Consider the following 23744-nt stretch of genomic DNA (forward strand, 5'->3'; position numbering starts at 1 on the left):
TATTTACAAATACAGGAATATTGACGGGAATAACATAAACAAACAATGAAGTGTTATCCGTTTCAGAGAAAACAAAGTGTGTTACCCATTTTTACTGCTACTTACATTTTCTTTCTTCATTTAACCAACTTTACAATAAAAATCGTCATTTGATAATCACGACAGTAGACGTACGTTAAAGAATAAATTCTCCTCCTGATTATTGAATCTCAATGATCAAATCAATGTGAAGGTGGTCATCTAATTTTATCGAATAAGGTGAAGGATATGTACATGTAACTTTTTCCAAAGATTTACAAAATTGTGTTAAAACCTGCAGCGATGTTGGTCATGCAGAGGTTAGCTCAAGATTACTTTTTACACCGCTTTTGATTTTCACTTATTGTTTTTTCCCTTTTTCTTTATTTTGTTGCAAAATATGGCGACATGTTTCTGGAAACTAATGCTTAGGCATAAAGGTAAAAAGCCTTAAACATCAGATCTTACACGCATTAAAAGTCGCATCATGCTGTGTCTGCTCCTATGTGTAGGAGGAATATTTTCTTTTTAAAGAAATGCTAAGTTAAATACTCCTAATATTATTTGTTCAATGTTAATTGTATCATAAAACCAACCAAGCCAGAGATGACAGACCAAACCACCATCAAAGCAAACAGCCTAACACTACTACATCATCATTAAAAAATAAAATTCACAAAAACAAGAAAAGCAAAAGTAACAACAAGAATTGAAAGTCTCAAAACACAGTCCCCAGTTCCCAACATTCTAGTACTACTATAGCTTATCACTTTCCCAGTTCCCAAACAATCAAAATACTGGCTTAGATAATGAACACTCAACACAGTATCTCACTACTGCTTGCACGGCAGATTCTTTGAGGGCTCAAAAGCAAAAGGTCCCACATTAAAGAGCTTAACCCCTGTCTCAGAATCCACTGGCTTTGATGTCATTGGAGCTGGTGGTGGCAGTGGTGCAGGGTTCAACATGGCTCCAGCTTGTCCATTGTGGAAATTTGTTGGGACACTGCACTCTGGTTTTGGTGATTTTGCTAAGAACACCTTGCACTTATGGTAACCTGCTGTGGTCAGCCATTTTGGTTGGATGAAGAAGAAACCATTCTTGTCTGTTGTGCCTAGGGCTGTTAGGTGGTACTTTGTGTTGTTGCATGCCAGCTTCACCACAGCTCCTGCACCATAAAAAGATCCATCAGCCTAATACATTAAGGAAAAATTAAAATGGTCCTCATTTGCTTTTTTTTGTTCCATTTCTCATGACGGAGTTAGACCAAGCCATTAAATTTGAAAAAGACAAACTGAAATACTTCTACGACTTGTGATTCAATAATGTGATGACATTTTTTTTACTAGAAGATGTCGTTAAGATAAAATGGTAGGTTCAAAAGTTAAATGAATAGTAGTCTTATAACATATTTGTTTCATTTTATGTGGTACTAATATCCTTTTTAAAATATTTTATTTTTAAATTTTATGTACACTCAAACAAGTTCATATAAAAAATAAGGGAAAACTATATATCGTTTACAGCACATATAAAATAAAGTGTCATATACAATGAAAAAAAAAAGAATAGTTAAAAAGAGAAGGGACCCTGAATTGGAGAAGCTCCCAAGAGAGTGTCAACCCCCCTGTACTTGCAAGATTTGCAGTAAACAACTCCTCTTACACCAACAAACTTCCTGGTTGGAAGAGGAGATGGTGGTTTAACTGGTGGATGAGCAGGCGGAGTTGGTGGTTTACTAGGCGAATGAGCAGGTGGAGTTAGTGGGTTAACAGGCGGAGACGGTAGTTTGACTGGTGGTGATGAGGGTGTTGGTGAAGAGTGAGAAGGAGAAGAAGCTGCGGCTTGGGAGTGCTTGTGGTTGTGGTGGTGGTGGTGGTGATGGCCACCATTATGAGGCTTAGGGGTTTCAACAGGTGGGAAGCTAACAAGGGAATGAGGAGCTAGTTCTGAAGTTACAATGCCTTCATTTTGGCCAAGAACTGTAAATGAGCTAAGTACTAAAACTAGAATGACCCCAAAGGCAGCCATTTTGCCAAATGGTCTTTGTGAACTGAGTTCTGAGTAGGAGAGTGTAGGGGAAATGGATTACACTTATAGGGAATTGGAAGAGGCATATTCTATAGTATTATGAACAAAAAAATAAAAATAAAAACACGAATCATAAATGTGGGGGCCATTTTAATGGGGTCAGAATGAGGATTAGGACAAAAGGGGTATATCATGTTCAAGAAATAAAGATTTTGTACAGATGGCTAAATGCTTCACATGCAGAGGGCAGGAGGGGGCATGTTAACTTTGCACATCTAACCATGCGTCGTACAAGTTTCCAATGACCTTCGTTTTCATGTAATAGTAACATCCTTAGTCCTCTAAATGGTTATAAAGGAGACAGCACTGCATTCCAATGGCTTTTCCATTTCAATTAATTTGTGATTAAAGTCAATTAAGGCACAGATAATTTGAAACAGTACGCATCAGCTTTCTCTTTTATCTTTAATTCTTTCTTTTTCAGTTTTGCCCTTGTACTCCTTGAATTTAGAATTGGAAGAGTCTTCTGTACGCTAGTTACTAGTACCCATTTGTTTTGTTTATGGGTTTGGGGGGGGGGGGGATAGCTAGGTCAGTGTTCTGTCATAAGTCTCTGTCTGTATGTGAAAACTGGTTATGGAGTCCTACAACCCAAAACTCCAGAGGTAACGGCTAGCTGAAAAGCCTGCCTCTTAAGTCTTGGTTTTCTTCTCGAGGAATTTCGGTTGTAGACTTGAAATATTTTAACTTGTGTAGGGGTAACTCAAGGATTTTATGAATTTTGTGGTTAAGTTCTATAATATATTTTATAACCAATATGATTTGATAACTTAAAAACTAAGTAAACAAACTATGTTAAATTATCTTGATGATATCAACAGATTATATGACTTATAAACCCTCCCATTCTTTTAAGCACTCAAATAAAATGGATAACACGGAATGATCGAGTTTTCAATTTCTGCATATGGCTTGTTGTATCTCATCTAACATACTCTTCGTAAGAACAAATCCAATTGTCTTAGCCTAAGGTGTTTCGATACTTCAACACCAGGCATATTTAGGCTTTTGACTGTTTGCTAGTTGCTACAGAATGTATGTAGCCCATGTATCAAAAAGTGGACAAGTATTCTAATTTGTGGCAGATATGAAGAAGGTTAATAAATCCATTTTGAGCCAACGTCCTGTCCGGAGAAAGTTAAATGTATTTTTAGATTTGTTTTCGGTGACATGCTAGCATTTCATACGTATAAAGTTATGCCACTTTGTACTCTTTTGAAACATCATCTTGTCAGTGGAAAGAAAAATGAGTTACTCATAATTTTTATGTCACATAGTGCTGATAAACTATACCTCAACATGTTTTAGCTCCATGGTTCCATCCATCAGTTCAATTAACAACTCATGATTTTGCTCTGGTGGTTCAACACCATCAACAATCTTTTGGTACTGCAGCAAGCTTTCTAAGTTTGGCATAGAAGTTGTCAAAGATAATCTGATGCAGTTCCCCTCAAATTCAACTATCTTAAGACCAGAACATGCATCTTCAAACTCCTATGTAGCCTCAAACCTGATCATACCGTAAATTAAATGCACCAACGTTAGATAAGAGAGAGTACAGAGAGCTATGCAGAGTCTATTTTGGAAAATACCTGTTGAAAGTACTCTCGAGATCTTGCAATGACTTCAAATTCATGTTGCTCTTCTCAAGCTGATTACCTAATTCTAAGATCTACATTAAAAGGAGAAACAATGATACAGTAGGGGTATCCTTCAGTTTTCTTTTAAAGAAATAACGGAGCAACAGCAAATATGCTTTGGCAGTTCACAGTAGAAAGGTTGTTATACAATGTGATACTTGAGACCACCAATACATTAAAAATCATTGATGCATCAGCAACTGACAGCAAGATAACTGTTATTTCTCAATAAGAGAGCGCTCAAATTGTAAGGTCAAAATTGCATTAAGATAATGATATCTAGCGACTCTAAGTTGTCTTGCAATACGGAAAAGATGTAAGAACCTTAAAGTTATATTCTGCAGATGCATTTGACAAGTTTCCTTTATCTTCTCCAGGTGTAGAACAAGCAAAATTTGCCAGTACTCTTCCACGTTCAAGTCCCTAATACATATAACATAAAATACAATAAGTATAACAATGACGAGCATTTGAACAAAGTTAGGAGAGCTAAGACACAGAGAAGCATGATAAGATTGAACATAAGACTTGGACAAGTAAAAGAGAAAAAGATAGAAAAGGGCAAGAAATTGTTCACCAAGCAAGTAAAACTCAACTTCTGATAAAAGTGAAACTTTCTCTATTGGTAATTTTATCAAAACTAACTGCTTCAGCAGTATAGCAAAAGTATACATGCTAATCTTCCACTTAAAAGGATTCCATGATTGACAACTTACCATTATTTTTCAAATGAAAAGAACACACAGTAGAATTATGTAAGGATTGCAACTGAAAGAAGTGAGACCCCATAAAGAAGATGCAAGTTCCAATTATGCAATTCATTAGCCGTTGGTCAAATTTAAGTTTCTTGCCACAATATTCTTCACGTAGAACTTGAAACTGCAGAGCCGACTCACTACCAAACAAAAGGCAAACACAAACTTCCTTACTCACTCATCCTCTTAAGAAAATAAACACAACGATTGAACTTACTTCCAGCCAAAATAAGAGATATTAAACAAAACAAATGGGCAGGAAAAGCTAAGAATTTTTCAAGTCCCTGCTTCTTAATGTTTGTTCCATAGTCCATTCACCCACTATTAATCATGCGGAGAAAAATGCTCCCAAAACATAACACATGCTATCTTCCACAACACCTCCCTATGTTTTCAGACATCTAACCACATTCATAGAATTTACATGAGGCTAGTGAGGAAAATAATATTCATTTCTAAGTATCACCAAACTTTTGCACGTCTTTTCTTATCAATGAAACTACCAAATTTTTCCACTGTCACCAAATAAGAGCATGATGATCCCTCTTCGTATCTTCACAGAAGCAACATCATGAAAACTTTGTGCTTATGTGCTCCCTATACATGGAAGATACGGTAAGCGTGCAACAGAATGAAGTCCATTACTGCCAAACAAGCTTGAAAAGTTATCAAAATCTTATGCACTACCATAATTAATAACAACTTCAATAGAGAATTAGATCACACGGAAGAGTTAGAAATTGTCACAGTTTACATTCTTCCACCCACCTGCAGTTTATTTGGTATTTCATCTTTAACACTTTAGTTCAATCAGCTACACGAACAAGACAGACAGATACCATAAAACTATAGCATGTCCAGTTGTTAAGGAACCAAGTAAATGTGTCTATTATACCTGCAAGCAATCCCCCTCAAGCCCTCCCTAATCAACAAACTCAGTTTATGTACAAGTAGCATCAGGGGATAAACAGTAACAAACCTGTGATTCAATAAGCTCCAAAGAACAACTTAAGCCTTCAATCCCGTTCCCCAATTTGCTATAACCTACAGAAAAAGAAAACATATCAAAATCAGAGCTCAGGCAACGTCTTAGTCCCACATATATCTGAACTTTCCAAAACCACCAGGAATCCTCAGCACCTTCAACATATTCCCTTGAAAGCTCCTCAATTTCATCTGCTATTTTTGCATTTTTAGCCTCCTCTGTGCTTAGCTCATTCTTCAAATATTCCCAAAATTCATCTGAAGTTGCAAAAACGAGGTTTAAATGGAAGATAAAGCTCCCTCCAAAGATATATGTGTGTGTGTCTGTGTGTATAATAAAGCTCCTGCCAAACATATATGTGTGTGTGTAATACATAGACACCAACACACACACATGGAGCAAAAAAAAGATATAAAAGCTTTTCTTCTACCTATATCCTGATCAGAAGAGAAGCTAACTTCTGAAGCATCATACAATATATGTTCCACTTTGCCTGCAAAAGCATACACAGAGAACAAACACGACATTGACAGAAAAATATAGTGAACATTTCAGGCCGTCAAAGAAAAAAAATCAAATTTAAAAAGAACCTCTCTTGGTCCCAATTTATTCATTCATTGTCCCTTATCCAGAGTCAAATTGATAATTTTCGGAGCTAACGTGTTTGGTATCGTTAATAATGTCTTGTTTGATGAAATCATTTTTCATTGTTTGGTTATCGTAAATAGTGAAAAATATTTTCTTCAATGAAAATAATTTCCACATAAAAGTGGAAAATGGCTTCTTTAGCTTATGACAAGAGTCATTTTCCTTTCCAAATATCCCAACTCGTACTCCATGTTACTTGTTTCGATAACTCTTAGACATTGTTTTCAACCTACACCACTCAAAGATATATCCAACTAACAGTGGAAAATAATCCAGAACATTTTCCTCAACCAAAGGCACAACTGAAAACAGTTAATTTATTTTTCTTTTAGCTATATACACTGACAGTATAAAGGAATTTTTACACCACCAGTATAATTTAACCTGTTGTAATAGGTTAATCACCTTTTATGCTAGTTTAACAATCAATACTTGTTAATAGAATTACCTGCAATGTCCTTTAAAGCTATGTTACTCGGACTTTTCAAAAATGTTGTTGGGTATGTGTCGGATCTTCCAAATTTAGTGCATTTTTGGAGGATACGGCATGGGTGCGGCAGCACTTTTAAAGAGTCCGAGCAACATAGCTTTAAAGTGACCTATATAAATATTTTTTACACTGTCATAACTTAAATTCTTTAGATATTTTGGGTGTGCTTGGTATGGAAGAAAATATTCTTCAAAAAATATTTTCAAATTTTCTCATATTTGATTGGTCGGAATATTTTCTATAGGAAAACAAGTTCCTTAAAAATCAGGAAAATAACTTCCCCGTGAGAGCAGGGAAAACAAGTTATATAAGATAACTGCAAATTCTATTCTAATATATCAAAATGATAAACGAGTATGCTCAACTAGTCAATTTAACCTGACCAACTTCTGGAGCTAAATCACGCAAATGTTAATACAATAAATTCATTTTTAACTAAAATTTGAATATTTACAAACTATCCATAAAGCAGTGAAAAATAAAAACAAAGTGCTATAAAGTTCGAGAATCTCCAAAATTCTCTTCTTCTTTTTTTTGTACCTCAAACTGAAGTGCAGAATCTTCCAGTAATTTCTTCAATTCTAAACCGCATGACTCTGGATCTTCAATACAGCTTCTTTGAATATCTCTAAACTCTTGAATATTCCTATTATAACCATAATATTCAAAACAAAAAACAAATATCATTAAATAAGCACAAATAAATTACTGTAGCTTGAAATTGAGAAATTTAAAAATAAGAAACCTGCGAAGAGAATCAACATCACTGTGACTTGGATTTTCCATTTTTTGACTCGAATTGATAGCTGACACTGATTTTTTATTTTTTTGGGGGGCTGTAATTCAAACTCCCGCCATTGTTATACGGGTTTTGTGGTTGTGTTGATACTTGATATGGAGGAAGAAGAAAAATAGAAAATGGATATGGAATCGAAAAATAGCCAGATTTACCGATAATTAAAAAATAAGCACAGTTTCAAAATTAATCAAAATTTAGCCAATTTTCACATAAAATAAATTTGAACGAAAATACTGTTCAAAATACAGAAAATATTCTAGCATAATATATTAGAGTTCGAATTTTTACATGTAAACTTTTATCATAATATACTGGAGTTCAGCATAATATAATGATCCAGCATAATATGCTGGAAGTTCATATACGGGTGCCCCAATCTCTATTGCAGTAAGATAATGGTTATTTTTCAATGACTTTATAAATGCTTATTATTTTTCAATTATCAGTCTGTGGCTAGCCTTATAAGCCCACTACATTTGGGCCCAACATGCTCTCTTTACAAAGAAGAAATGGCACCATGTAGCTTTGAACACTCTTATACAATATCTAGTTTTTAAAACTAGTTAGTCCTAAAAATAATTGCATTGGCCAAAATAATATATAAAATATTATATATATATATATATATATATATATATATATAATCGGCTATTATTTGAAGAGAGGCTAAAAATATATATTTCTCTTTTTAACTCTTACAAGGCATTGCAGATGGTAATTTGGTCACAAAATCGAGAATATAACAACAACAACAACAATAACAACATATCTAGTGCGACTTAAAAACTTAATTTGATGTGTGTTCACAAATCATACTATGGAAAAGCATTTTTACGTCACGTTTGTTAAATGCATTTTACAAATCACTCGTCGCCAATGCGGAATCGAAAAGAATGGAATATTGTTTCGCTAAGTTGGATGCGTCGGAGCTATTTTAGACGAATATCTATGTTATACCTGATTAGGATTTCCATCCGAACTAGTGGCTTAAGCAGGAAGGAAAACAAAATTATGTGGTATGGTATCGTATATAGGAGCAAGTTTGCTTTTAAGAGCAGTCTTTTGTCATTATTGAGGAGATATAAAATAGTTCATGAAATGAGTTTGCAAATTGCGTTCGTGAAATGCGCATTTATTCCCTTATGAATGCGTTTTACATATCACATATTTCAAAACGCGTTACAAATCGCATTCAGTTTACAATCATATTCGTTAAATGTGTTTTACAAATCACATTTTAGGAATGTGTTTTACGGAGCACATTCAAGGAATACATTTTATAAATCGCATCCTGCTCGGACTTTGAACCGAGAACCTCTTGCATGCCATTTTAAATTGTGTACCATCTCAATTAAAAGCATAAGTTGTTAGAAAAAGTAGATTTTCGTTACAACAACTAATACGCTTCAGTCCAAAACAAGTTCAGTTCGGTTATACGAATCTGAACCGACCATAATTTCTCATTTAAATTAATCTCAAACCAATAATATACGTAAAAGTTAAGAAGTCAAATGGATCGATGGCTGAAAAATTCATCTAGAAACTAGGTGGTTGGAACCTAAATCGCCGGTAAAAATGGCTAAATTAGTGAAGAAAGATGTAGTCAAGGGCCTGTCCGCGGGCGAGGCTTGGGTTTTTTAATTGAAGTTATAGATCGTCGGTACAAAGAGCAACTACTGTTAAATAGACAAACAAATAAAACACAAGAGTTTAGTACTTTAGTTACTTTACAACCCATTTAGAAAAAATTAACAGTAAATCCGGTCGGTTAATTTTGTAAAGATTTTAATTCAAAGTATAAGCGGACACAAACGCTCCTTTTCATGCCCAAAATCTATCGCGGCTTGCCCCGAATCATAGTAGTGAGATTTTGCTCATTATTGTAGCAAATATACCCTAAGAAACTTCTCTTTACTTTTAAAATACCCTCTCTTTATAAATTCATATAACTAACTCATCGTTTATCACGTTTTGTAAAAAGAATCTTGCAACTCCAATACCGGTGCCGTTAACCGACGACGCACAACCTCCAGTGAATATTCAACTATAGCTTTATTACTTTCTTTACTAAAGTTCCATTACAAAGTTCATTTTTTGTATTTATAGAAAAAATTGTAAAATTTCAGATTATTTTGATTTTTCAATTTTTGCTTTGCTTGTGGACAATGATGGCTCAATAAAATTAGTGACCTAAAGTTAAATTTTAATAAAAGGCCTTGTATTTTTTATGCTAGAATTCGTATATGTATGCATACATACATATGAAAAAAAACTATTATTACAATTTTTTCGTGCTTGTTGTTATAATATAATATTCTTAAATGATATAAAGCCTTTAACTCTACATAATAATATTATTTATATTAGTAAATAATGATTTGAATAAATAAAATATTAGACATGTATTTGCAAATTTCCTTTGATATCGTTGTAAAAAATTATATTTACCAATATGAAAATATAAGTAGTCTAATTCAAGGTTCTAAAGTATTTTACTGTTAAATAATAGACAATCTCTTTTTCTTTCCTTTTTACAAAATTTGTATACTTTTTATTTTTCTACAAATTTTAATATTGTCTAAGCTAAAATAAAATCATAAAATTCACTACTAAATTATTTTTGGGCCTCAAAATCTTCAAGGTTTTACTAGCCTCCCTCTTGAGCCACCCATTAATTCTTGATATTCTCAGTTAAATTTTATAGAGTTCAATTAAGATAAAACAACAATGACAAGAACGACATCGAATGGGCCATTCAGTTAACAAATGCGAATGAAGTTGGTTGAACAATATGTTCGTGCGACAATGGTCTCAATAAAATTGGTGGCTAAAATTAAAATATATCAAAAGACCCTTGAACTTTTTTTCATAAAATTCATAGAATAACAAGACTCTAAAAAGGCCTAATGTGAGAGCGCATCATATAAGCATGATGTGTCGGATAGGCGCATGTCACGATATTAAATTCTCATCTATACAAAGATATGGTATTAAGTGAAAATGATAAAGGGGTTAGCGCATTACTCACCGAGTTATTTTTTAACATGTAACACTTACCTTGAAAATTTCCTTTGTTAAAAAATGAGACACAAAAGAACTTGCTTTTTGATGTACGAATGTGCCAAAAAGAATAGCTAATTTAGAGAATCTCAATTAAAATTAGAAAGTAAAATCGTGAGAAACATGAAAAAAAAGTATACATAGAAGAAAAGTAAAATAGATAAAAAGGTAAATATATTGTTTAATTTAATGACAGAAAAGATTTATCATATTACTCCCTCCGTCCACTTTATCTGATTTTTTGGCTTTTTTTTGTGGTCCAAAATATTTGATTTTTTCATATTTCAAGATTGAATTAATTATTTATTTGCAAATTTGCCCTTAATATAAACGGCGTTGGAGTATGTCTTATGTTTATTTTCCAATGCAATTGGATTCATCCATCTCAGATTGGCGTTTCACTTCTCTAGTAGTCCACGTACTACTACTTATAAAATCTAATGAACATTTCATCTCTTACAATTCATGTTAATTATTTTTATAAAATAAAATTGGAGAAGAAATATTGAAATTTTTTGGCTCCATTTTATAGTTCTGAGATTTCTTGCTGAAAATTTAAAATAGTCTTGTCTTTGATGCTCACAAAGTTTTCAATGAGTTCTACTGGTTGCTTCGGTTCTTGGAGTTGCTAATCATCACATCCCAAATCCCAAAATAGCATTATGCAAATATAAATATGAAAAAAACGTGAAGAGATAGTAAATATTAATACAGTTAATTTAATTGCTAATTAATATTAAAAAACAAATATTTTAACATATGTAAAAATAACAAAAAGATAAATAAAGTGGACTCGAGGGAGTAACTCACTCAAACCTATCTCAACCAAAATTTTTAAAATATAAAAATTTGAAATATTTCATTAACTAATACTCCCTATATAATTATAAAATATATATTTTTGGGGCCTTAAATATTTGGGGTCTAAGGCAAGTGTTTCGCCTGCCTTACCGTAGAGCCGCGCAGTGTAAAAAATGATAGCAGCTATTTCGTGGGTTCCCAAAGGGGTTGCCAAGGCAGTTCCAGCCGCGGTTGAGCCCCCTTCAAAGGAAGAAATCGAGGAGCTTTTGAAGTGTGGCCTCCTTGATAAAAGGTATTATTGTTTTTTTTTTCTTGCAAGTTTTTTTTGGTATGCCTAAAAATAAATGATATTGACCTATTTAAGACCTAGAATATTTGGTAATTGGAACTGAACTTGATACTGTTATCATGTCTTGCATCGCCCTAAAGATGTACTGGTCCTTAGGTTTGAAACTATGGTCAGTGAAGGTGTTAGAAATGGAACAAGGTAGACCTAAAATCACATAGAAAGAAGTTATCTCGAAAGAACATCAAGTCGTTGGAATCAATGCAGACTTAGCCAAAGAGATTGCACAATGGAAGAAAAAGCTTTAAATTTGTTGGAGAACTTTTAATATTATTACTACTATTTTATTATTTGAGTTGAGCTTAAAGAAAGAAGTAAGTATTCATATTGTCGACCCCAATTTTGTTTGGGACTGAGGCGTAGTTACTAGTTATTGTATTGTTTGTATTGTATTGGAACCGAACTTGAAACTTCCTTTTGTGTAATCGTTGCTTTGCCTTACTCTTGAAAGTCTGTTGCTTTATTTTCCTTGCAGTGAAGATAGTGATAATGAGGAAGCTGAAGAAGATATGAATGTTGATGAATCCAAGGAAAACGAGGATGATGAAGTTGCTGTTGCATTAGCAGCTGCTAATGCACTTGGAAAAGCTACAAAAGATGTCTCTCCAGAAACTGATAACATAACAAATGGTTTAAAGGAATTGAAGATGGAAAACTACGATGATGAGGAGGATGGTAACTCAATAACCCTATTAGCTGATATGTTCACTTGGGTTGAATACTTTTTTTTTCCCTTCATTATTATATATAGCGTAACTGATGAAGCACTCGGGCACCGTGTTCATCTGAACCCATTATTTTCTACGCAGAGCATAAATATATGGATAAAAATTCATTAATATTGCAACAAATAACATGTCTTAACCCATAATTTTAAGAATACAATGGGTTCAATGCTAAAAAACTTAGAGGTTGAACCCATGAAACTAAATCCTAAATCCGCCTCTACTGGCACCCAGGGACTAGCTTAGTCTCCACTATGACATATCAGTTTTTACTTGGAAAGCTGTTCCCACTTTTATTCCTAATTGTCAAATTTTAAATGGATTTTGATTCAGTTTGCATCTCTCTCTCTCTCATTGCATGTGTTTGGTGTTGTCAGGCATTGAGCTTTTCGGTTCGGGACTCAAAGACTTGTACTACCCAAGTAATGACATGGACCCATATCTCAAGGATAAGGTTGCAGAATGACCATTTGTTTTCCCTCAGTCCCTCACGTTGGCTCCTTTGAAGTATTTTCCATTTTACTTACGGATGAAATTCTTCTCTCAGGACAGTGACTCAGAGGAGGATGAGGATATGACAATAAAGCCTGATGATTCTATTATAGTTTGTGCAAGCAATGATGATGATGTCAGTCATCTTGAGGCAAGTAAAACTAACTTCAGACTTAATTATACTTTCATCTGTATGCCCCTGGTAATTTCATTTGGCCACCTTTAATTTTGTAACGTTCATCCGTGCCAGCAGATTTGGATTTTGGAAGTTTTATCAGATGGTACTGTAAACATGTATGTTCATCATGAGATTATTATTCCTGCGTTTCCTCTCTGCACAGCATGGCTCGATTGCCCTATTAAAAGTGACGAGGGGAAAGGTAAGGTTCTGCTTGAAGTTGAGCTTGCTACTGAAGTTTTTTCTCTTAGTGGTTGTTGAACATATATAACTTTCAGAAGCAATTCTTTGACATCATTTTTACTTCCTATATTTCACTTCGTTATCTATGTTTTTCATTTCTCTTGTCCAGATAATAATTGTTTGGACATGCTCTAATCATTGACATCATTTTTTTGGCAATTGTTCATTAGCACTTGTTCTTCACTAAAAGCCCACTCTTTAGTTGATTTTGCTCTAAAGCCCTTGGCATCGGCGCTTCCCTGTGCTTCCTTACCTTGGTAGATTTCAATAATTTCAGAGGCTAAAGAAATTATGCTGCTCACTATGATATAGGAGTACTGCTTTTTTATAATTAGTATTAAGCTAAGAGATTCATTTGCCATATAAGATGACCTTTTAATAAAAATGCTATGATAAAGTCTATTTAAGTTGCATTTCTCTCACCCTGCTTACCTTTTTCCTGGCCTGTAGCGTTTGGTAGAATGGCAGCCACCAGCACTACACACTTGTTTAGAAGGCAAACCTTTCAAAACCATCCGCAAACATTAATTTGCGATCGGGCTATATGCTCTTCCATTGTTTCACTCTTTTCTCCTCAGTATTTTTTCTTTTCTTTTACCCATTTTACCACCGAAATTAGGCACAATGAATCTATTTAATGCAGTTTGATCTTAGATTTATAATAGTTGATCTTTGTATATTTGATGGTGTACTTCCTTTGCTCATGTTAATAAATGAGTTATATGTTGATAGGGAACTTCATAGCTGTGGGCTCAATGGAACTAGCAATTGAAATTTGGGACCTAGACATAGTAAGTGGCTGCACACTGATCTTGATGAACTCCCGACTCACTACTGATCGTATCGCACTATCTTCATTCTTTGTAGTTGGATGAGGTGCAACCAGCTGCTGTATTAGGTGGAATCGCTGACATAAAGAAAAAGGGGAAGAAGGTAATCTTTAATCCAACTTTCAATTGGAATGGTCTTGTATGCTAAGTCAGCTTGTTCAGCTGAAATTAGTTTTATATGTTAAGGTAGAAAACATGTGGACTAGTTTCCTGGTTTCTCTGTTGAATAAAGTAAGGGTGGCAAGTGGGCCGGTCCCGGGCCTAAACGGGCTAAGTGGGCCGGTCCAAACGGTCCCGGTCCCGGGCCGGTCCCAAATTAAACGGGCCAAACGGTCCCGGGCTAAACAGTCTTTTTGTAAGGACCGGCCCGGGACCGGGACCGTTTGGTACCGGGCTAAACGGTCCCGCCCCGCGGGCTAAATGGGCTAAGTGGGTCCAACGGATTTAAAAAAAAAAATTAAATAGAAATTAGAGACAAAAGGATGTTAAAATAATATCTAAGGCAATGCCTTGTAAAATTTATTATAAAATTGTGACCTAAATTTTTAAATATTTTTTAAGGTCTGCGTACAGACTACCCTCCCCAGAACCTACCTGTTGGGATCAAACTGGGTTTGTTGTTGTTGTTTTTAATTCAAATTTAAAGTCTAAAGACGAAAATATTGTAAAGAGATGTTCAAAGCAATGCCTTGTAATTTTATTATAGCATTAAAAAATATGGCAATATCTTTCTTAGTCTTCATCCCCCTATGGAATGAGCACAACAAGGTGCTAATGCCACCATTGAAAAGAAAAAGAAACTAATCAAGATGTGCCAAAATACAAGTTACATAATACATATTAATTTTTGTTCATACAAGTTACATGGTATCTCTTACAAACTTCATAAATTTATCAAGGTCCGGAGGAATTTCCGTTGGTGGCGGCGGAAAAGTAGCTTGGTCATCGCCACTTCCGGGCGAAGCAACATCCTCCGCAAGTTCAGCTAGCATTTCTTTGTAAGTTTCGTCTTCATCTGGTTGTGATTCAGCAAGTCCAAAATTTCTTCTTTCCGACCGGATCCAATCTCTGAAAAGTACTGATTTTTCCAAGCTCTTCCTCATAGACGCTCTATAATCACCTAGTTGAAGTCTTGCTTGACTGAAAGCGCTCTTTGATGCCACTGTTGAAGCTTGAATAGTTAAAATGTCTCGGGCCATCCTTGAAAGAACCGGAAAGTGTTTTTCTTTATCCTTTCACCATTCCAAAAGATTAAAGGAGCCGTCAGGATTCACTTCCTCAATTCCCTGCGACAAATAAACTTCAAGCTCATTTAGTTGTGAAAAATCACTACTACTAGAACCTTGAGAACCCCTAAACCCCGCCCAAGCACTAAGTGCTCTTACTCCCGCAGTTCTTTTAGATGATTGAGAATCAGAAGAAGAATGAGTTGGAACATTTGGTCTAGCATGATTTAATGCAACTTGATAAGTATTAAAAATAGTTTGAGCATTTATTCTAATTGAGGCTATTGCTTCCGGAAGTTGAGACAATTCCTTATCTTCAAGTGCTAAACTATTATAAACAGTTTCATACCACAAATGAGGGCCTCCTAATTTCATACAAGGATTTAACAAAGCAGAAACATCATAAATAGGGGGAATAGGGAAAAAATATTTTTTAAACTTTTTTCTCATAGAATCAATAGCAAGTTTATAAATTTCCCCACCCTTTGAAAAATGAGCAAACAAATTTGCAAGTTCTGCAATATAAACTAAACAGTTAGAAATAGTAGGATAATATTGCCCAGAAAATTTATTTGTAGCAATATGAAATTTTTCTAAAAAATCTACAAGTATTTTAACATTAGCCCAATCCCCATTTGTAAGGTGCTCATCATCATCACTTACATGTGCATTAAATGTTGAGTTTATGGGGTTTCTATATTCATATGCAACAACCAAACTTTCATACATGTAATTCCATCTAGTTGGACAAGGTTTAGGAACCTTTCTTTCTCTTAGGCCAAATTCATCGCATCTTTTAAAATATTCTCTAAGTCTACTTCTACGGTTTGAATAAAAAAGCCAGTTAAGAGCCATTTTAACCTTTTCAATTTCAATATTTAAAATTTTCATACCATCACCCACAATTAAATGGTAAATATGACAAATACATCTAACATGAAAAATATCACTAAATGCAGGATTTAGCGTAGTGGTAAGAAAGGCTATAGCATTTGTGTTACTAGTAGCATTATCCATTGAAATTGACATTATTTTATCACTAATGCAAAAATATCTACAAATATCTGTAACTGTGCTAGCAATAAACAACCCTGTGTGACGTGAATTAATTATTCTATAAGAAATAATGCGCTTTTGCATTATCCAATCCTCATCAATTCAATGACTGGTAACAGTAAGGTAATCACAGTCGTTACCACTTCTACCAATATCAGTTGTAATAGCAACACGACAATTTATATGAGTAAATAAATAGCGCAAATATTGTTCATATTCATGTTTATATTTATAAATATCGCTCTTTACGGTTGTGCGAGGAAAACCTTTATAAGTAGGATTAAAATTTTTTCTAATATAATGCACAAAGTTAGGGTCAGAAGGAAAATTATAGGGTAAACACATAACAGTTACCATTTTTGCCAATTCTTTCCGATCTTTTTTTGGATCATAATATAAAATACCACCGGTAACAGTGTTAATTCCCGGTTGAAATTGATTTGAACCAGTACTAAGGTCAACCTGACTAGGAGTAGGTAGACTTTTCCCCTCGGCCAAAGCTTTCAGACGAAGATATCTCACTCTATCTTGAGGGTGTTTCATTATGTGTCTAGCCAAAGTTCCCGTCCCCCCGCGATCCAAAATATTTAAAAACTAACTTCGTGCCACAAGTTTTACACTTAGCCTTATTTTCTGGAATTAGTCGAGTAAAAAATGGCCAAATGGGAGATGTTTCCGTCCGTTTGCTAGGTTGTCTAGAAAAAGTAGGGGTAGTAACAGGAGTATCAGATGGAGCATCATTTGGATTAGCAGGTTTATCACTAGTTGGGTTAACATAAGGAGCAAGACTAGTTGGTGTATCATCATCCGGTTAAGTTTCATCAAAATCTATTTCCTCGTCATCATTTTCATCAATAGTTGGATTAGAATAAAGAGCATTCATTAATTCATGGTCTAATTGTTCACCAGCTCTAATATTATGGCAAAATTGACTTTCAGTAAATTGTAATAAACTATTATCGCTATCAAGAATAGCAGGTGTAGGACGGATATGGAGTTTGGTTCGGGGAGCCCGGGGTAGTGGAGGTGGAACAGATTGAGCACTAGATTCGTCACTCTTGGATTTTCCCTTATTTTTACTAAAAAGTTATTTTAAGGAAGCCATCTTAATTAATAAAGTAATAGAAAATAAATAAAACAAACAAAATTATAATATTAAAACTTAAGAGTTGGAACGAGTTTACCGAATTGACGAACAACTTGTTGAAAATTGATTATCGTTGAAGACTTCAATTCACCAACTTCACAATTGTTTCACAAATTGTAACAATAAAGTAAGCAATAGTAGCAATTATAGAAGAAAATTAGAGAGAGATTGTGATAGATTGATGATTTTGTAAGAAAAAATGAAAGAATGAGGGGTATTTATAGTTGAAAATAGGAAAAAAGTGTAATTATAAAAAGTTTGGGATTAAAGCAAAGTTGGGGGTTGGGTTAAATGGCTATTTTATAAATAGCCAACGTATTTTTTTTAAATAAAAAAAATAGCCGTTGGGACCGTTTGGCCCGCTAAGGGACCGGTCCGGTCCCGGTCCCTGGCGGGCCAAATGGTCCCGGGTCTGGTGGGCCCAAAGCATAGGGACCGGCCCAGGCCCACTAAAACCGGTCCAAACGGTCCTGGCCCGCGGTCCCGGGCCGGTCCCGGGCCTAGACCGGCCCACTTGTCAGCCTTAGAATAAAGTAGTAGGTTAATTTCAACACTTGGCTATCACTGATGGTCATTGTTAGGCTTTTATCTCTAGTAGTCCCAATTTCCTTCTTCCTTCATGTATGTAGGGCTGTCATCTTCCACTTATATATGATGCTGTTAATAAATTTCCTTCTCTCCCGTACAAAGGAAACAAGGGCTGCGTATACCTCAACGCCAATGTGGACCTTTTTTTTGCGGGATACCCTACTAAATTGTTAAAGAGTTGACTGCGTATAATTCAACGATTGGTGTCTCCATGCTGCAGTGTAACTCATTAATGCATGGATTGTTGGGCTTGCCCGATCTTCACAATAGTACTGTATTTTCATGCTTGATATTATGAGGTAGGAACTATCCATATTAGTAGTCTAAGAGGCTCTAATTGATGGCCATGTGAGCAACTTGAGGTGGTGATGTTCTTGATATTGTTAGGCTCTAATGTATAAGAGGCTTGTCTGAGTATTCAAGCAGCTAGTTGGAACTGCAGTGTATTAGTTTTCGATTTCTGTTATTGGATGTCTGAAGGGCTTGGACTTCAGTTCAACTGACATGTTCTTGGTTAACTCACTCTCTGCGCCTCTACTCTACACTATGCATGCGATGCAGGGCAAGCGTATATGTGCCGAGGAGTCGATTATTGGCATTATTAGTTTCTATATTAAAAATTAAATTAACCAATGATATGGTTTGAAGAGAAACTACCTCTTCACCCATCAAAAGAAAAAAGAGAAACTACCTTTAAATAACCATTTTGTTGTTTTTCTGTCATGGCAGCAAATCTGGTCAATTTTGTGAGAGTTATTTAACACATACCAAATACCAGTGTTAAAACCTCATTCTTTAGAAAATGAAAGAAAAGGAATGATAGTTTGCATGGTGGATGGTCTTTACGATTTGATAATTGTGTGAACCCAAAACTTACTTCTTATGCGCCATTTACCTAATTCTAAAAAAAAACTTTTTTTTTTCTTACTTGTAGAAAACCATCAAATACAAAAAGGATAGCCACTCCGATTCAGTACTTGGTCTCGCTTGGAACAAGGAATATAGGTATGGATTTCTGATTGTTCACTGATTGATCAGTGTATGATTGCGTTAGAGAGGTATAGTCAAAGTTCATATGTTGTCTTGTCCCAACATTCTACGCAGGAATATGCTTGCCAGTGCTAGTGCTGATCAATCAGTCAAGGTTTGGGATGTGAATACCAGAAGCTGTACTGTCACTATGAACGACCATACTGACAAGGTAGAATCAAAAATTTTGTAGCATGTTGTTTAAACATCATATTGTTTTGTATCAAGGACCGAAAACCCCCCGATACACTTATAGTCTTTTGTTATGTAGGAGACCTCTTCTGCATGTTAAAGTAAACAATATGCATTTACTATTCTTTGAAATTCTATCTGATCAAAATTGAATTATTTGTAAAACATTAATCAGCAGCTTGCTTACAAAATTATGAAAGAAGCAGATTCATCATCTTGCTCCGCTTTGTCAGGTTCAAGCAGTTGCATGGAATCCATTTGCATCACAGATTCTTCTGAGTGGGTCATTTGATCATACAGTTTGCTTGGTGATAAAGCTTTTCTCCTTCTTCCTTTTTGCCCTTTTTTGTTTTGGAAAGCTAGGACTGTGGATTAGCTTCTTAGTTTAAGATGCTAATTCAACTTTCAACATGTCTTGCAGAAGGATGTGAGGTATCCATCTCACAGTGGATATAAGTTTCCAGTTTCCGCTGACGTTGAAAGCTTGGCTTGGGATCCACATTCTGAGCATTCATTTGTGGTCAGTGCTTGCACTCTGTTTATGACTTACCCAATCTATTTTTCAAGGCTTTGTTTGTTTGGTATGCTACATGATTAGATAGTACCTTTAGTTCTGTTATGGGAATCGTTAGTGTGGAGATTGTGAATAATTTTCTCAACATGGGGCCATTATGTCTGTTGGTTAGGTAAATATACTATGGAATCGGGGAAAAAGGGGGGGGGGGGATGACATTGAAATTATGTGCATATTTGTTTATCTATAATCTATTTGCTTGCTGATTGACACTTAATTTTATTTAATGCAGAAAAATAGAAGTATTTATCTGTTTCCTAGTTCCTATGGACTAAAATGAAAATAAAAACTAGATAAATTCAATCTGTCATGTAATCTTTTCCCCTTGGCCAATCACTAAATTTCTGTTCCCTATAACTGTATGAGACCTAAAAGTTTTTTTGTTAGGATGAATAAATCCGTATTAAAATCTACTTGGAGATTTTAATCTGGATGTGTATTGGACATTAGGAATTGCTGACCAGAATAGAGTTCCGTAAAACTTTCAGGTCAGCTTGGAGAATGGTACAGTTACTAGTTTTGATATCCGTGCTGCTAGTTCTGATTCGAGTTCTGCGACAAAGCCAAGTTTCACCATCCATGCTCATGATAAAGCAGTGTCCTCGATGTCCTTTAATCCTCTAGTCCCAAATGTATGTGAAACTTTTTTTTTGCGTTACCCTTTAATTCGTTTTTCCGTACTCATTTTCCCCGTGTATTTTGGGCAGCTTCTTGCAACTGGTTCCACGGACAAGATGGTACTTTCTTGTTGTCTCTGTTCGCTGCTTAGTACCTAGTTTTGATTTATTCCGGGGGATGAGAGCTATTCCACTGATTAATTTAATTAATGTGCTGCAGGTTAAACTATGGGATCTGAGCAACAATCAACCTTCTTGTATTGCATCAAGGAATCCAAAAGCCGTATGTGATTTGCAAATTTTTGTGGTTGAATATTTATTTGATACATATTTTTCTTTCAACCTTTCATGAACACAAGGTTTTAGACGGTTATACATTTTGATTGATGTACTATCATGACGACCACTTCGTTTTATTTTGTTATCAGGGAGCTGTCTTCTCTGTTTCCTTCTCAGATGATTGCCCCTTTTTTCTTGCTATTGGTGGTTCTAAAGGGAAGTTGCAGGTAAGTTGTGTTCTCTTTGAAAGGATTAGTTTGTTGCGGCTCTAGTTTCTGTGGTTTTTGGGCTGTAAATGACTGAGAATTTGTCTTTGCTTATCATTTGCAGCTATGGGATGTTTCTTCAGAAGATGCGGTGTTGAAGAAATATGGGAAATATGTCGCGCAAAAAGGGCCGTTGCCCAAATCATAATGTAAATGTAGTTTCTAAATATTGGTTTTGAGTTATATAGGGAAAATATTAGCTAATCTGTCAATTTTGATTTGTGTTTTAGTAGGGTAGTTATTGGTTCCCATTATTTATCATATGATCATGATAAATTTTATTGTTGCTTGCCTGGGCCAAGTGACAGAGGAAGTGAAGAGTTTTGTGGAATCAAGATAACAAATCATCTCCTCCTATGTATTGAGTTGAGATATAGAATGGTTTGTTTTTTAAACATAACCTACACAAGATCAATGAACATGTAGTGGGGACCGGGCTCCAAAACTTAGTAAAGATTAAAAAATGTCAGGTGATTTCTTTCTATTTGTTGTTAGGCATTATCTTGTACTTGTGTTGGGTGGGAGGTAGCAGGTTTTCAATGGTGTAATAGTTGAGGTGTAGCTGTTCGGACACTATTCGGAAAAAGAAAGTTTACTGAATAGATCAAGATTGTCCTACTTTCAATTTTAGCTTCTTTTTTTAAATTGTGCTCTCTTGATGGCTAATTTTCTTTACAATTTTCAATGTTCTATTTTCCATTTTCTCAGAAGAAAAATTATCTTTCTTGCATACTTCAATATTTTTTCTATGTACGTATTACTTCCAAAAAGGTGCATTTGAATCTACTCATATTAGCCCGCCCTCGTCCATTTTTTTTTTTTTTCTACTGAATATTCTCAATGTAGGGTCTACAATGAATTATTAAGCAAAAACAAATGTAATGAAGAAAAATCTGACAGATAGAGAAAACGTTAAAAATGAAGGTTTCTTATTAATATGCCTAACTGAATTTAGAATACGAACAAAATGACATGTAGTTATTTTCGCTGTAGAATGGGGAGGATCAGTATCAACCATCCTCTCAAGTTCCAAATTTAAATTTTTTTAGTGGTCGTTTGGTAGGAGGGATAAGTAAAAATGGTGTTGGTATAAAAATTTAATACCACTTTATATCTTGTTTGATTACCAAACTTGAGATAAGTTATTCCGATATTAAAATTAATACTGACATAACTTATACCTCTCGAGAAGTGGGATAATTAATGCTGGGATTATTATCCCACGGCAAAATAGCGAAATTCACCAAAATAGCCCTAAGGGCCTCGAACCCTTTTGCTACATCACTTTTCCCATTCTTTACCCAACATTGGTAAAGCAATGCCGCTACAAATTTCTTTGCTCTTGGGGAAGATTTCTTCTCTTCTTTGGATGTAGAAGCTATGTTGTAGTGATTGAAGAACAACTTTGATATAATCTTCCATTTTGCTTTTCTCACAACTTGTGGATCTTGGTTTGAACCTCTAATGTGGATTTTTTTTTCAAATCGCAACACATTCCATGAAAATTGAGAAGACCAAGAAATCAGTAGTATTATACATGGCAATTAGCTATCTTACATCTGAAGGAAACATGGATTAAAGTTAGGAAGAAGATTTAGAAGAAGAAATCAGTAGATATATTTCAAACAAAGGAAAACTAGAGCCTCAAAAAATTATTTAATACTTGTTGATGTGAGAATTAAAATGTCAATTGGATAAAGGAGCAAGAAGATGGAGGCTAAATAAGATAGAGGGTATTTTTGTAAACAAACAACTTCTTAGAAATTATGCAATGAATGTCATTTTTAATATAACATACCAAATAGTGGATAAAAAATAATCCAACATAACTTATGCCAACATAACTAATCCCAACATAACTTATCTCAGCATAAGGGGTATTCAAACCAAACGATCCCTTAATTCTTTTCTTAGTTGGCTATTAGAGAACATCAATTCTTTAATGTAGAGAAGATCAAAGTCTTTTGTCATGAACTAATTCATGACTTAGAGAACTAATTCATGACCAGGTGGGCCTTCAAATTAATGCGTTGTAATTTTCTACTGGGCCACGTGACACGTTTTTTAGAAATCAAATTTGAGTTTAGTTTCGACCCATTAACTGGATCTGGCCCTAGTATTTGTTACCAGACCCACTCCCCTAACCACCCCCTTTCTTCTTCTCCAGTCTTAAACCTCATCTCAGGGAAACGAACATGCCAAAAATCAAAGATGGTATGGGATACATAAGTCCGGAATCAAAATGTGATTCTTTTGAACTCAAAGAACCAAAATGTGTGAAAAAAAAAACTGGTGACCATAATATATATAACGCCCTTTTATAAGGCACTATACCTTAATGGCCGTTTGCCCAGTTATGTATAGCGCCCTTATTTAAGGCGTTATATATATAACACCCTAACTTACCGCACTATATATATTATGTGACTCACCAATGATTCTTCTGGGCTTAACTGACATAACAATAATTCAACTGGGTATAACGCCCATATTTAAGGCGCTATACCTCAAATAATTGTACCCCAGACTGATTTTTTCCTTATTTAAAGAGGTTAAGAATTTTGTAAAAATCCATTCATAAACTACAACGACAACTTGCGACAGTGCAGGAGAAACCACATTTTGGTTCTTTGAGTATAGTATTTTATCTTTATGCTTTCCGTGTCATG

The 23744-nt window shown here is 34.8% G+C and overlaps 2 protein-coding genes across 4 annotated transcripts; one reads left to right on the top strand and one right to left on the bottom strand.

Annotated features, from left to right (window-relative positions):
- Positions 1-643: 643 nt before the first annotated feature.
- Positions 644-7160, bottom strand: LOC104100221 (non-classical arabinogalactan protein 30-like). 3 transcript variants are annotated; one of them, XM_009607408.4, is made up of 7 exons: positions 5920-7160; positions 5645-5746; positions 5484-5548; positions 4074-4172; positions 3702-3781; positions 3403-3619; positions 1035-1186 (listed from the first exon to the last, which is right to left on the bottom strand). In XM_009607408.4, the coding sequence occupies exons 1-6, from the start codon at positions 6014-6016 to the stop codon at positions 3604-3606; spliced, it is 459 nt and encodes a 152-aa protein (XP_009605703.1). In that variant the 5' UTR covers positions 6017-7160; the 3' UTR covers positions 1035-1186; positions 3403-3603. The 3 variants fall into 3 exon arrangements, with proteins under 3 accessions (XP_009605693.1, XP_009605703.1, XP_018627654.1); XM_018772138.2 differs by lacking the exon at positions 5920-7160 and having other exon boundaries at positions 5645-5913; XM_009607398.4 differs by lacking the exons at positions 3403-3619; positions 3702-3781; positions 4074-4172; ... (1 more) ...; positions 5645-5746; positions 5920-7160 and adding an exon at positions 1608-2137 and having other exon boundaries at positions 644-1186.
- A 4242-nt stretch (positions 7161-11402) lies between these two features.
- LOC104100205 (uncharacterized WD repeat-containing protein C17D11.16-like) lies at positions 11403-21720 on the top strand. Its single transcript, XM_009607386.4, has 16 exons — positions 11403-11579; positions 12109-12308; positions 12736-12812; positions 12906-13001; positions 13104-13230; positions 14004-14062; positions 14139-14204; positions 19053-19123; positions 19223-19319; positions 19573-19647; positions 19761-19859; positions 20402-20545; positions 20621-20650; positions 20751-20813; positions 20959-21036; positions 21140-21720. The coding sequence occupies exons 1-16, from the start codon at positions 11461-11463 to the stop codon at positions 21221-21223; spliced, it is 1485 nt and encodes a 494-aa protein (XP_009605681.1). The 5' UTR covers positions 11403-11460; the 3' UTR covers positions 21224-21720.
- Positions 21721-23744: the final 2024 nt, after the last annotated feature.

Source organism: Nicotiana tomentosiformis, chromosome 2, assembly GCF_000390325.3.
Source record: "Nicotiana tomentosiformis chromosome 2, ASM39032v3, whole genome shotgun sequence".
NCBI classification, from domain to species: domain Eukaryota; kingdom Viridiplantae; phylum Streptophyta; class Magnoliopsida; order Solanales; family Solanaceae; genus Nicotiana; species Nicotiana tomentosiformis.